Genomic DNA, 13619 nt, shown 5'->3' on the forward strand with positions numbered 1-13619 from the left:
ACCCTTTTAATCTTTGTTTTTTTTATGAAAATCGAACTCCAGACACCGACATTAGTTTTGGTGAGTTTAGAAAGGGGGGGTTGCTTTTAAATGCACATATCGTAACACCAGTATTTAAAAAAATATATATTTCCACAGCTGAGGACATTGGGGTGACTCCTGTTTATTCCTTACAAATTTACCTGAATTTTGTAAACTATTCTCAACAAATGAAACACAATATGTTTTCTAGGTAGGTATATTTTCTAACCAGGACGCAGCTTTTTTGTAACAAATCTTGGGACCGGTGGAGAATATTGTGTCGAAGTGGATCAGGCTACTATATAAACCCTTAATATATTGTGGGTATACGTGCGGATTGTGTCGAACGGTCGAGTTTGAGGTCAGCTGAAGGACAACCGTTAATTTCTGACTGGGGCTTTTTCAGGCGGCGCGATTGCAATGCGATTTTCCGTTCATATCGCAACGATATCGTGAAAGTTATAAAAAAATATGAAATACTATGAGCTACGGCCCAATTTGTTTCCGTTTGGTCTAACCACTAAAAAATACATGTACATTTTTAGAACTTGGTTTCCCTGCTTGTCACGAGATTGATCCGTGAACCAAATCTCAGCGTTGCAATATTGCAATGCGTGTGCATTGAAAATAGCTTTCAAATTAAAATTCAGATTTGGAATAATTGGAAATCTATTATCCATAATGCAACTATACTCTACAACTGACCAAGGACAGTACCGAACAATCAGTATTTTTAGGTCGAATATACTGATAACTATATGATCGGATTGACGCCAGTGAGCACTGGCAACGCTGTTTTTATTTTTAGTTTAGGAAAATAAATTAATGCTTTCTGCGATTAGGCATTCCGCAAACTGTAAATCGCAGTGCAATCGCACCGTGCGAGAGTTAGTGTCAGATTTTTTGATTTGGAAAACGAATAAAAAGTTTCACATACATCATATAGCTACCAGAGATAGAGAGGCCCTTATACTGATAACACAAGAAGTTATGAAGCAACTATAAAAAAAAATGAGGAAGTCCATTCAACATGCGCATGAGCGATATTTCGAATCTCGTTTTTTACCAATGGCCTTTCTGTATTCAACAAACATCAATAAGTTTGGACGCAGCACTTTTACGACAGAAATTTAAAAGCCTGCACGGAAAGTCACTCCCTTCATCAATTTTTCCCTTCAAAATATTTTTCGAGATTCTTTTTTATTAATATAATATTTTATTAAGCGTTAAACAATCGTGAGAATGATCCATTGGACGAAACTGATTCTGTAATCGCTAGGATAAACAAAGAAGTTGGTTTCGTAAAAAAAAAGCTGATTGGTTACATTCAAGCAAGCGACATTGATTTAAATCATAGCCCGTCAAGTTGGTGAGAAGCACAGACTATCGTAGCATACTGAATATCATTTTTTCTTACGGGATTGACCGATAGATGGTGCTAGCTGCATTTCTTGTTTTTGTTGAAAAGTTAGATATTTTAAAATGTTATTCAATAAATTCTCCAATACATACCCAGTCACGATTACGTAATTATTCGGCGTTATGCTACATTCGCATGTTTCCATATGTGGGCGTAACTAATATCCGACTAGACAGTAAAAGGTACACGGCTTTCTCAAGCGGTTCAAAATCTAGCTCAAGACTCTAACACCAAACCGAAACCTTCATATAAACGTCTACCGTTTCTGACTTTCCAAAATAATAAGAAGGTATTATTGGTACTCATATCAGTTTCAAAGCGTCAAAACGTGTTGGCAGTTTTTGTAGTTAGCTATTTGCTATTCACACCGGTAATTGTTTGGCGCTCTTACCACTATTTCAGATTAGAAGGATTAAGATTGTAATTGTGGTTGATAGATATCTTGATTGGGATTTAAGATAAAGTTAAAGGCAGGAAATTTGAATTCGAGCCTGTTACACAGCACAGCAGTGTATATTTTTTTAGAATTGTAGTTCAAATAAACATCTGTCATTCGACCTGATTGTCATTTGGTTACGTCCATCGTTCGTCTAACCTATTTCGGAATAATTATTTGGTAGGGTTCTAAACGTTTTGAAAATTGTTTGAGTACCAAATAAAAGAAAACATGTTTCAGTTGCACATAGGTTATTCGACATTTCATAATTTTTATTCTCACAGCAATTGAAATAACATCCTTGAAATTTGTAGCATTGATACAAAAGAAATGGATTGCTTGTTAGCGTATTACACTGAGAAATTTACGAAAATCGACGGGAATATATTCGAAGTATTTACAAAGTTTTACAACCTTGATTTGTAAGGGGTAGACCTGTTCCTAAGACAGTCCAATTAAGATGTTATTTTTAGATCCCCTGTAGATTCCTGGCTGGAAAGCCAATTTAAAAACAAAGTCGAGAAAGATGACCAGTTATCAACTTTTTACAGGCAAGAGGGTAACAAACATTATGCCCGTAAAGATCTGGTGAAAAGTCTAGAGTTTTACACCAAAAGTTTATGTTGTGCCACTCCTAATGGTCGGGAGTATGGGCTAGCATTGGCAAATAGATCTGCTGTTTCCTTTGAAATGAAGGAATATGAGGTAGGGTGATTTTGTCATGAAAAATAGAACAAAGTATTACATGAAAATGTGGAGAGTAACCCTAAGAGTATTTTAATAACTACTGGTTTAACAAAATTTACAATCCCAAACACAAAATAACATCACCTAAAGGGATAGAGAGACACAACATATTGGATACATACAATCTGGATGATGATTTTCAAATTCATAAATTATTTTTAATTTGTAATATGGTTTTTGACATATTCTATTCACATGTGAATGTAATGTGAAAATAAAATAGCTTGGCTGATATATTTTGCAAGTCTACATTTACCTATACAATTAAAAATGTGGGAGAAATTTGATGGTCATCTGCTTACATATGATAGCTTTGTGATGAAAGAAATTATATGTAAAAACCATAAAAGGAGGTGACCCAAGGATAGAATCCTGTGGATCATCAATCTTCAAAGCTATTCAATCCCTCAGTTTATAATCTTTTATTTTGTCATTTACAGAACTGTTTGAGAGACATCGACTTGTGCTTCAATACCAATTACCCGAGAGATCTTAAACCAAAAATATTTCTGAGAAAGGCAGATTGCTATTTTGAAATTGGTCAGAAAGAAAATTTGGACAAGTGCATAATGGAAGCGTTAAAATTTCTGTCTGCAGAAAATGTTCCAGATAGAGGTCAGGTACCATAGACAATAAAATTAACTTTTCAAATAGCAACAGTGTATTGCAGATAAGCACCGTTCAAAATTAGAACAGATCGGAAAAGCCAAAATTAAAATGAAACTCATAGAAAGTTACAGGGAATGCTCAAATGATTTGCCAGAATTTGATGAAGGGGAAAATGAACACTTCTCTTCTGCATCTAGTAAGCTTAAGATGAGGTTTGTGTGAATTTTTTGTAACTTTCAGGAAAATTTCTCTATTTTGTGGCAAATAGGTATTGTTGAATTTCTCCTTCCAGTTATGATAAAGCTAGAGGGCGACATGTAATCGCGAAAAAAAATATACGGAAAGGTGATGTCTTATTTATAGAAAAAGCCTTCATTTTCGCGCCAGTGTTTAAGGAAAACAACAAACAGTTTTATTCCTTTAAATGTTACAATTGCTTGAAAGATATAATCAGCAGCATACCGTAAGTAAACTATTCCTCTTGTTTTGCTTTCCATGGATGATGTCAATGTGTAGATGTCGACAATGTACGTTGTGTGTTTATTGCAATGAAAAATGTCGGTTGTCATCTTGGAACGATGGTCATAAATGGGAATGCGAAGGCATGCGGGCCAATATATGGTACGATTTGGGAATCGGCTTTCCCGCTTTCAAAGCTGTCCTCAAAGGGGTCAAATCTGGGTTTAAAAACGTCAAGGGAGGATATGAAGAAGACCTGAAGCATTTTGGAGATAAAATTGACAATTACCCTTATTTTAATCGCCTAGTTTCCAATATTTATAAGAGCAAGAACGCTGCTCCTTACATAGTGGTAAGTTTTTTTTTTAACTTATTTACCGCAACCCAACCATTTTCGGCAGTTGAGAGGAGAACCTTTTGGTCTTTTCCAGATGGCAGCCATTGTGGTCACCTATTTAAAAAAGTACACAGACTTTTTCACTTGGTTCCTCAAGCAGCAAAATTGTCCCAAGGATGACTTTAACAACCTCATCAAATATGTGGGCGGACTTATTACTAAACACATAGCCCAGTTGTCTTGCAATTCGAGCATCATTGAACACTGGACATACTCTTCCACCGATGTGCTGTTTCCCGACATATTGATAACCACGGCATGTGGAATATTCCCCTCCGTTAGTATAATGAATCACTCGTGCCGGCCCAACGTTACAAACTTGTAAGTTAAAATTTTACATTCTGTGTCATGGGAAACCTTATGTAAAATACCCATATGACTATTAGATAATATAGTGGCCCTAGTGTGGTAAAGATTTTCCTAGAAATTCCACCCACCACACTGCACTTTGTGCCATTTTCATTCTAAATACCATACTTTTTCCCAGAACATTTAACGAGATCTGGGCATATTTTGAGAAAATAGAGCCCTAAAAATGCTTCATTTCAGCTTCCACACTTCCTTAGTGTGACGTCATAATTTGATTGTATGACAAACCCCGCTTCTCTGCCATTTTGCGTTGTGTTTTGGATTCGTGTCTACGTAAACATTTTAGAAGTGTTTTTAAAATGATAAAAGTGTTACAAAGTGAAGTAAAAAGCAATCAAAGCCAATTTTATGTGAAAATAATAGTTCACGCTACATTTGTTTAATAATTTATTATGTATAACAATATAAAAGATATAAAAGTTAATTAACGCTAAATATTATTTCAGTGTCATCAAAGCGTGTTTTTTTAGATGTAGATGGCCGTGGTTCAGTTTCCAAGTCTACATTATGTGCTTTTAACTCGATTCTGAACCTGGATCGCCTGTATCATGAACAGGACCTTGTTTTTCTCAAGGTGGTCTCCCCTTTTCAGGATATTCCAACGAAAACTTTTTTCCTTCATTGTGTTCGAAAGTAGTTGGTATATTTTCTTTTTTTTATCTACAAAATGAAAGTTACAAAAAAAAAGCTCCAGGTCCCGATTCTACCCTTCTGCGATGAAATGAAAAAAAAAAACAATTTAAAAATACCAAATAAATTTTTATATACAATTTCCTTGTTTGGAAATCGATGTGCATTTTTTCCTGACACCACAATGCTTACAGTCTGGTGCTCAACACTGTAGCATTATCGTTTAAGTGGGAAGAACTTTGGTAAACGGAATTTGAGTCACGAGTTTATTGGGTATGAGCGGAGAGAGTGCTGAATAAACAAGGGACTTAAAAACGTGTTGCGTACTATACTACGCAATGTGGTAATATCTCCGAAAACATCAAGGGATAATATCCCGGAAATATAATTTTCGAAGTGGCTCGGATCCCTGGGGCAAGAAACTCACGTGGTAAAATGCAGAAGTGGCTCGGACCCATGGGAAACGAAAGTGAAGTGGTAAAATGACGCTTTCCGCACTCTAGATCGGCGTATAAGTTGCAGAAAAAGTATAGTATGCAACACGTTCGGTACACTTTGTAATACTTGTATAATATATTATTTTCTACGACCGCTGGTTTGTGGGTACATTCTCGCAAAACAACACACATACATACACAAGGCGTATGGCAAAATCTCCGTTTCTCGCACCCTAGATCCGTGTAAAATTAGGTATTTTACAGAAAGGAGTAGAAAAAATATTACTATATAACGTTATACAATCGGGTTATGTTAGATAACTGCCTGATCAAGGGCCTGTTTTTAAAATATAAGGCAAAAACACCAATTGTAACTAAATGAAATATTTTGTTTGTTTAATTACATCGATTAACCTAACCTCGAAATATGGTGCGTATTGACAAACTGTCAGCGGCCATGTTAGCTGTGGAACGCCGCTAGGTCTCGTTACTTGTTAGTTGAAAGCGAGATTTAAAGTGACCGTGGATGCTCATATTAAATGGTCCTTCTCAGTATATATTTTTTTATTGTCGCTCAAAAGTTCCTGTATTATCATTATAGACAGAGTCTCTATATATCTAGTAGTGAGATGTAAGTACCGTTTGCATAATATAGGGAAAGGATTTTGTGTTCTTTGCTACGAAATTAACTTCCATTTTTAGTTTCATCTGTGATACGATGGTGGTAAAAGCGTTAGAAGATATCAGAGAAAACGATGAAGTTTTCAATTGTTATGGGATCGACTACAGGGGGATGAATCGGGAGCAGCGACAAATCGCTTGCCGCAGTTTGTATCATTTCGAGTGTAAATGTGTGATTTGCAGTGACCAGTCCAAGGAAGTGGTAAGAAATTTTAAGGTTGACTGTCGGCATTTCACTTTGTTCAATTCCAGGACATGTTGGACAGCTACCTGTGTCCCAAATGCAAAGGTCTCGTGCCCGAGATACCAAACACGTTCTTTAGTTTTTGTGTTAATTGCGGCGACGAGTACTCGCTGAGGCCCTTCAGGAAAATCAATGAAGAGGCCAGAAAGTACCTGGAGAGCAGCGATACAAATCAGCTCGAATTGTTGATAAAAAGTCTTAAAATCAGGGAGAAAATTCTTTACAAGCATCACAAAGACTTTGAGGAAGTCTATTACCGGTTGTACAGTTATTATGTGGAGATAGGCGACGCGGAGAATATGTTCAAGTATTTTCACGCGTGGTTGGAGAATGAAAAGGCGAGGAGAGGCGCGAATTCTCGAGGCATCGGGACGAAACTTTACGAAGCCGCGTTGGCCATATTGCATTGTCTGCAGAGCGGACACCCCAAGAACTGCACTAATTTGAAGTGAGTTGGTATCCGGCACTTTCTTCATACCTGATATTTCAATTTTTCAGGGCGTTTTTGCAAAACGTCGAGCATATGATACGAGAAGCCAAGGTGGTTCTGAATTTGTATTATCCCGCTTATATAACAAATAGACTGAGTAGAAAGATACAGTTTATATCGAATAAGTGATTTTTTTAACGGAATAAAAGTTTACTAACCAAATCACTTTTTTTACAAAGGTACCCAGATTCTGTCCTGTCCCTTCTTGTTACCAACATAACAACCCTGGGGCATTTTAAATAAACCTTCCTAAGTTTACTATTATTATCTACATGTATTTTTTCATAAAAATGTTGGAACTGACTATATCAAATAACAGTAACAGATAAAATTAGCAACTATTTATTTTTACGTAGAAACTAATTCGGAATTTGTGCGTGAAAATTGGTGGAAACTTACAGGTTTAACCTTACTAAAAAATTTAAGTATAGTACATATTATCAAAGATATCAATTAAAAGTATAAATAAATAAATAAATATATATATATATATATATATATATATATATATATATATATATATATATATATATATATATATATATATATATATATATATATATATATATATATATATATATACATATATACATATAGGGTTTTTCACTTAAAACTCCGCACGCCAATAAGTCCAAAACGAAAAGAAATATTTAATTTATGTAAAAAGTAGTCAAAGTGTGGGGTCAAGTAGATATTTCCTAAAGTTTAAAAAATTCGACGCCTGCAAAGAGCTGGGCGTCGCGACGCGTCGAAAAATTATTCGATTGCAGAGACTTTGGAAATACACGCATACAAAAGCACATATTATTTAAAAACTTTTTTGTTATTTACTCAAACTTATTTACTTTACCCGTTTCTAAGTTATACCGATTTAAAGTAAACATTTTTTTGATTAATAAAAAATATGATGAATGCTTATTTTTACAAGTATGCCATGAATGTTAGTTACTATGGCAACCATTGTTATCGCAGTTGTTTTAAGTGCAATTACAAACAATAGATTTCAACTATTTTAGTATGATTTTATTTATTATTTTTTATCGATTTAGTTCTGATAACATGATAGATAAATGAAAAAACAGTAAAATACCTACAAGTTAATAACCAAAATTGTTATTGCAATTAACTACATAATAAGACATTTCAAAAATTTTGTTCAAAATTATGTCCATCTGCTCCAACACAACTATCAAAAACTTTTAACAGATGAGCTTGGGTCACTTGTAGGAGAGCCCTTCTTGTGATAGCGGCACACGCTGCACTAATTTTGTTAATGAGATCAGCCATATCTTCGATAGGTTCTTCATAGATAACGTTTTTTACTTATCCCCAAAGAAAATACTCTGGTGGTGTAATGTCCGGGGACCTCGCCGGCCACCTTACCGGTCCATTAATAACAATGGTTGCCATAGTAACTAACATTCATGGCATACTTGTAAAAATAAGCGTTAATCTTAGAAACGGGTAAAGTAAATAAGTTTGAGTAAATAACAAAAAAGTTTTTAAATAATATGTACTTTTGTATGCGCGTATTTCCAAAGTCTCTGCAATCGAATAATTTTTCGACGCGTCGCCACGCGCAGCTCTTTGCAGGCGTCGAATTTTTTAAACTTTAGGAAATATCTACTTGACCAAACACTTTGACTACTTTTTACATAAATTAAATATTTCTTTTCGTTTTGGACTTATTGGCGTGCGGAGTTTTAAGTGAAAAACCCTGTATATATATATATATATATATATATATATATATATATATATATATATGTAATATAACTACTTAAAACCAGTTAAACTTTTTCAAAACTATGGGGTATTAAATATTGGACAGAAAAAATTGTTGTAATAATATTCAAGCCTGTTGTGCCTTCTAGACAGAATATTACAACTAACCAATCTACAATTCTTTTCAGAGGACCATAGGCCTTGCAATTTAACCAGGAAGATTTATAGTATATTAAGCAACAAGTTTGATAAACCTCATTTTAGGAACCAATTGCATTTGGGGCGAGTGTTTAATTAATGGAAGAATTTTATCAATGTGTTTCATGTCATACTTTTTCTATGACCATTAGTTTTTGGATACATTTTTCCAAAACAGCACGAATATATTCACCATGTGGAGTGTGACTTGCCGTCAGAATTGACAAGCGTCAAAATACCATAGCTAACCTAGATCACGCAATGGCTCCCAAATCTGTGAGTAAATTATGGTAAACGGCCGAAGCGACTGGCTAACGAAGTTAAATTCTAAATGACTTAACATTAAACAAAAATTTATTTTTTAAATGTTAAAACTTAAAAGGTATCCTTTAAAAATAAAATTAAATAGAAATAATTAAGCATATTTTGAATCGCGTCTACAATATATATATATATATATATATATATATATATATATATATATATATATATATATATATATTTATATATATGCAGAAATACGTGTCGAAATTGCAATTGTGTCTACCGATATTTAATGTGCACTTTTTTGTGACGTCACAACATAAAATGTCATATTGATACTAGAAATATAGAACTCCTGCCTATGCTGATAATGCAGGAACTTATAAAGGAACTGTGACAAAAATTTTTGAGAATGGCCATTCCATTCCATTTGCGTATGCAACGTCTCGCTTATAAGCAATAGCCTAGCGGGATTCAATGCCCAACATGGCCGCTGGCATATCGTTAATAAATATTGATGCAGCATATTTCCTTAAAATAGGCCTAGATTTAGTTAAATGTTTTAGGAAAACTATTTAAGTGTGTAGTTATTGCTGTTTAGAAAGAAAATGTTAGTGCCAGTTGTACTGTAGTAAAGCCACTATACTATATAATAGCTATATGCAAAAAACCGAGTTCCTCAGTTGCGGAAATCGAGCACTAGCCTCTTCATATTTCATATTTTCGAGATAAAATTTTAGTTGGCCCCACTGTTTTTTTTTCTGTGGTTAATTTATAACCTCGTTTTAATTTGAAAGCTTATATAAAATTATGAATCCGAAAGAGCAAATTGTGGCCGTTTTATCTAAACTGAGTCCACACGACGTACACGCACTGGCACGAACCATCACCCAAGGACTAAAAAAATGTCGAAATAAGGAGGGTTTGTATGTTTGGATCCTCCATTTCGCTTTAAAATAACAAACCGTCCTGTTTTAGAAGCCATTCAGTGCATTATCAAATACTCATCAGATGAAATTAGCATTTTAAGGAGGAGAACGGTGACGCGCGATATATTATTTTCCTATCTGGAGGAGTGTGGTATAAAAGTTCGACTACCCACAACTAAAAACGACCTAATAGACAGAATAGCGGAATTATGGAACATTCCTCGCACCTCGAATTCATCTGAAAACAATAACAGTGACGTTGCGTCGCGAGAGGTAGTCAGTATTGGTGATATTAATGTAATGGCTCAACAATTTGCGGATTGGTTCTATTCAATGCTAAACGAGAATGATTTAGGATCTGAGCACTTGTTTGAAGGTAAAAACGAGTGCTTTAAATGTGTATTTTGGTACGTTTCAGTTTTGCAGATGCAACATGCAAAGTAAATATATTTGCAAACAATGAATGTGACACAACTGTTTTGGAAAACAATCCTCAAGAAGTAACGAGTCTGTTGCTGCAAACTCGGCTAAAGCACAACTTGCACTTTAATCCTAATATATCTGATGAGGGTGTTCATGGTCGAACTGATCCTCACGGCCTGGTAGTAGTGCTGGTTTGTGGCACTCTGCATGTATCGAATATATGCGCAGGAGTTTTTGAACAAGTGTTTACCTTGGCCAAGGACCCCTTCTCTCAAAATACTTGGAAAATTAAAAGCACCGAACTTAATTTAAGGCGCCAGAACGAAGTCCCCAGATTACCAACCTTATGCGAAGGCACAATGGATTTATTACCCTTAACTGAACCTACAGAATAAACCTTTTCATATGTTTAATTTTTTTTTTCTATTATATGGTGAGCTCGCGTCTTTATCTAGACAGCTGTTAATTAGGCAATTTTTGCCAGTTGTTAAAGTCTGCCAAACACAATAACACCCAAGGCTCCCATGGGAATCGAACCCACAACCTCCGGCAAGTTCGAGTGGGCAGGTCAATGCCTTACCAACCGAGCCATCCTCGGTCCCCATGTTTAAATTTCAGTTACCGATTGAGCATCCCGTGTTTTGTGGTTAACCAGCTACAAGTTAGAACCATGCAAAGTTTTTTGGTAAATTGCTCTGCAGCACTATAGAGGAGGAACAGGTTCTAATTAATAAATGATAACTATTTTTCTATAGTTCAATGTTCTCTGTCGAATGATCTAAATAAAATACAGTTTGAAAATGATTTATGTTATATTTAAAGAAATGGAACAAACATGTTATGGAGGTATATTGTATCTAACAGATTCGTTGTGGATGGCTCTGATAAGGTCGTGATTGACAGAAAAAATGAACCGCAGGCAAGCAATTTCCACCACGGCATTATCGTAAAGCCGTACCTTGTTTCCGACGGATATTGGCTTTCCATCAACGAATATTGGGCGCTTTCCTTCGGAAGATACGTAAAACTCGCCGGTATTACGCAATCTTAGAGTGGCCTGCCTGCGTGAAATCTTGTGAGACGGGCCTTCAAGCGACAAATCTATGTCGACAGTGTGGCCTTTTCCTGAACGGCCGATCGTAATTTCACGACTTCTCATCAAATACCGAACCATGCGGCCTCTCAAGACTGCTAAAGTTTGACCATCAAGTTCACCCGGACACATACCAGTCACACTGTCCACTAAAACATTCCACCGTCCAATTTCATTTTCCAATTGTCGTATTTCTTTTATATTTCGCCTCTGCTGAAGCTTAAGTTCTCTATCTAGAGCTTCATCTGGAGGTTCGGTCAATTCGGAATCTTGAATGAGCTGTTCTGCATCATTAAATGTCATTATGGGCCTACCTGAAGTGGGAATTGGGCCAACAGCTTGATCCGGCAAAAGGTGATACATTCTCAAAGACTGCCAATGTCTGTACAGGGAACTGGCAGTCCTCCCAGTGTAAAAAATATCTGCGTGTTTCATCAAAAGGTCTGAGAATGTTTCTAGAGTAGGATTTGCGGTGGATTTAATGCTGCTTAAAATCCGTTCCTCTTCTTGACTCCACAACGCCTTGTCTTGCACAGTCGCGATCATTTCAGGATGTAAGTTTCTCATTGCTGAAACTGCCACCCGAGAGACTGCCTGGTCATATAACAAAGCATACCAGCGCGTCTGTAATTCTTGTAGTGTAAATTTGCAAGAAAATTTTGTTCCCAAATGAACAATTTTTAAGTCATTGGTCTGTTGTACTCCAATAATGAGTGCTAGGTCATCTATGGGCTTCCACCGGCCTAAATCCTTGGTAGTCAACTGATTTTTTGGCTGGCCCTTTTTTTTCCCTTTTGAACTACTGGGTATTGGTTTTGTGATGGTCTTGCGCTTTGGTTCAACAGGGTGAGCGGTTGGAATCACTGTGGGAGGCGCTGATGGGGTTGATGGCGAAGCAACTGGGACAAAGTCTTGTTGGTATGTTTGAGACCTTGCTCGACTATTCTATGAATAAAACATAATTGGCAGAGGTCCTTAAAAATGGAAACAGTTCCGTTTTACCTTGATTGTGGAGACACCAGGCATACCCAAGCTATATTCCACCAATTCGTCGTCAAATTTCTTTCGCTTGATGGACCTGTTTGAGCTAAAATTAATTATGTCAATAAACAAAAACAAACGAATAAACGACTAAGTCGAGAACCTTCGTCTTCGGGTAACATCCGCACTTTCACTTAAAGACATCTGAATGCCTAAATTATAATCCGGCCCGCTTTGCAGCATTTCAGCTTCGTTGGTGAAACTCGCCATTACTAGGACCGGGTTTTTACTAACTTTAAAAATTCTCCAATAACACCTTATTTAATGTAAATAACATTCGGCCTTCTCTGATTCAGCTCACAGAATACTACGGTTAGGATTCAACTACATCTCGAAGAAACAAGTTTGGTTAGTGTTGTTGGTATTGGCACTTTCATGGTCTCTGCCACATCAGATAATATAAAACGCCAAAGAAACCTGCTTCAGTTTTTATTTGCAGGTTCTCAAAATAAAATTTTCGGTTTTGAAGGAACGAAAAAAAATTTTTGGAAGCGCCATTCGTTATGAGCATGCGGGGTCATTTTAAATCGCATTTTCAACTAATAACAAGTGTAATTTTAAACCAACCAACTAGCGGCGTTCAACAACCAATATGGCCGCTGACAGTTCGTCAATTTGGCAGGTTTCAGTGTAGATATAGTACGCTTCTCAAAATATGCCCAGATCTAAATAGGTTAAGTGAGTGGAAATCGCTGTTTTGAAAGAAAATGAAGCAAAGTGTAGGTTGGTGTCTAAAATCGCGCATCAATTTTTTCCTTCTTAGGCCACTAATATGGTTAGAACAAATAAAAAGTAAGGAATAAAACTATGAAACAGGAATATTCAATAATCTTCCATTTACGCCACCGACGAAATTAAAAGTGGCCCCAGGATTTTGCAAAATGCATTCACAGCTTATTTGCAACTACAAATGTTCTTTGTTTAACCCGTGTTATAAATAGCGATTCTATTCGTATAAATATCCGTCTCACCGTTGATTCGCTCTGCATCACTACGGTCGATTTTT

General features: G+C 36.0%; 3 protein-coding genes across 6 annotated transcripts; 2 read left to right on the plus strand and 1 right to left on the minus strand.

The window, feature by feature from the left end:
* Positions 1-1539: 1539 nt before the first annotated feature.
* Positions 1540-7093, plus strand: LOC132698566 (SET and MYND domain-containing protein 4-like). 2 transcript variants are annotated; one of them, XM_060664739.1, is made up of 11 exons: positions 1540-1623; positions 2192-2299; positions 2351-2582; positions 3065-3239; positions 3295-3445; positions 3526-3696; positions 3750-4044; positions 4124-4410; positions 6228-6408; positions 6459-6898; positions 6949-7093. In XM_060664739.1, the coding sequence occupies exons 1-11, from the start codon at positions 1577-1579 to the stop codon at positions 7067-7069; spliced, it is 2208 nt and encodes a 735-aa protein (XP_060520722.1). In that variant the 5' UTR covers positions 1540-1576; the 3' UTR covers positions 7070-7093. The 2 variants fall into 2 exon arrangements, with proteins under 2 accessions (XP_060520722.1, XP_060520723.1); XM_060664740.1 differs by lacking the exon at positions 1540-1623 and adding an exon at positions 1999-2057.
* Positions 7094-9617: 2524 nt separating this feature from the next.
* On the plus strand, positions 9618-11283 carry LOC132698760 (uncharacterized protein C3orf38 homolog). Of its 2 annotated transcripts, none has more exons than XM_060664999.1 (3): positions 9618-10049; positions 10106-10432; positions 10498-11283. In XM_060664999.1, the coding sequence occupies exons 1-3, from the start codon at positions 9938-9940 to the stop codon at positions 10872-10874; spliced, it is 816 nt and encodes a 271-aa protein (XP_060520982.1). In that variant the 5' UTR covers positions 9618-9937; the 3' UTR covers positions 10875-11283. The 2 variants fall into 2 exon arrangements, with proteins under 2 accessions (XP_060520982.1, XP_060520981.1); XM_060664998.1 differs by having other exon boundaries at positions 9621-10049; positions 10483-11283.
* On the minus strand, positions 11281-13554 carry LOC132698759 (microspherule protein 1). 2 transcript variants are annotated; one of them, XM_060664997.1, is made up of 3 exons: positions 12717-13554; positions 12575-12659; positions 11281-12512 (listed from the first exon to the last, which is right to left on the minus strand). In XM_060664997.1, the coding sequence occupies exons 1-3, from the start codon at positions 12733-12735 to the stop codon at positions 11318-11320; spliced, it is 1299 nt and encodes a 432-aa protein (XP_060520980.1). In that variant the 5' UTR covers positions 12736-13554; the 3' UTR covers positions 11281-11317. The 2 variants fall into 2 exon arrangements, with proteins under 2 accessions (XP_060520980.1, XP_060520979.1); XM_060664996.1 differs by having other exon boundaries at positions 11281-12517.
* Between the last annotated feature and the right edge of the window lie 65 nt (positions 13555-13619).

This window comes from Cylas formicarius, unplaced genomic scaffold, assembly GCF_029955315.1.
Source record: "Cylas formicarius isolate icCylForm1 unplaced genomic scaffold, icCylForm1.1 PGA_scaffold_2__14_contigs__length_35257938, whole genome shotgun sequence".
Taxonomy (NCBI): Eukaryota; Metazoa; Arthropoda; class Insecta; order Coleoptera; family Brentidae; genus Cylas; species Cylas formicarius.

Bases quoted from the DNA above. Each gene is read 5' to 3' on its own strand.
- LOC132698566 (XM_060664739.1), top strand. From the start codon at position 1,577: ATGTTTCCATATGTGGGCGTAACTAATATCCGACTAGACAGTAAAAG. The intron at 2,300-2,350 runs GTAAGGGGTAGA...TGTTATTTTTAG, and splicing joins AAGTTTTACAACCTTGATTT to ATCCCCTGTAGATTCCTGGC. The intron at 6,899-6,948 runs GTGAGTTGGTAT...TCAATTTTTCAG, and splicing joins AAGAACTGCACTAATTTGAA to GGCGTTTTTGCAAAACGTCG.
- LOC132698760 (XM_060664998.1), top strand. From the start codon at position 9,938: ATGAATCCGAAAGAGCAAATTGTGGCCGTTTTATCTAAACTGAGTCCA. The intron at 10,050-10,105 runs GTTTGTATGTTT...GTCCTGTTTTAG, and splicing joins AAAATGTCGAAATAAGGAGG to AAGCCATTCAGTGCATTATC. The intron at 10,433-10,482 runs GTAAAAACGAGT...TCAGTTTTGCAG, and splicing joins ATCTGAGCACTTGTTTGAAG to ATGCAACATGCAAAGTAAAT.
- LOC132698759 (XM_060664996.1), bottom strand. From the start codon at position 12,823: ATGGCGAGTTTCACCAACGAAGCTGAAATGCTGCAAAGCGGGCCGGAT. The intron at 12,660-12,716 runs GTTCTCGACTTA...AATTAATTTTAG, and splicing joins GATGTTACCCGAAGACGAAG to CTCAAACAGGTCCATCAAGC. The intron at 12,518-12,574 runs GTAAAACGGAAC...TTTTATTCATAG, and splicing joins CTGGTGTCTCCACAATCAAG to AATAGTCGAGCAAGGTCTCA.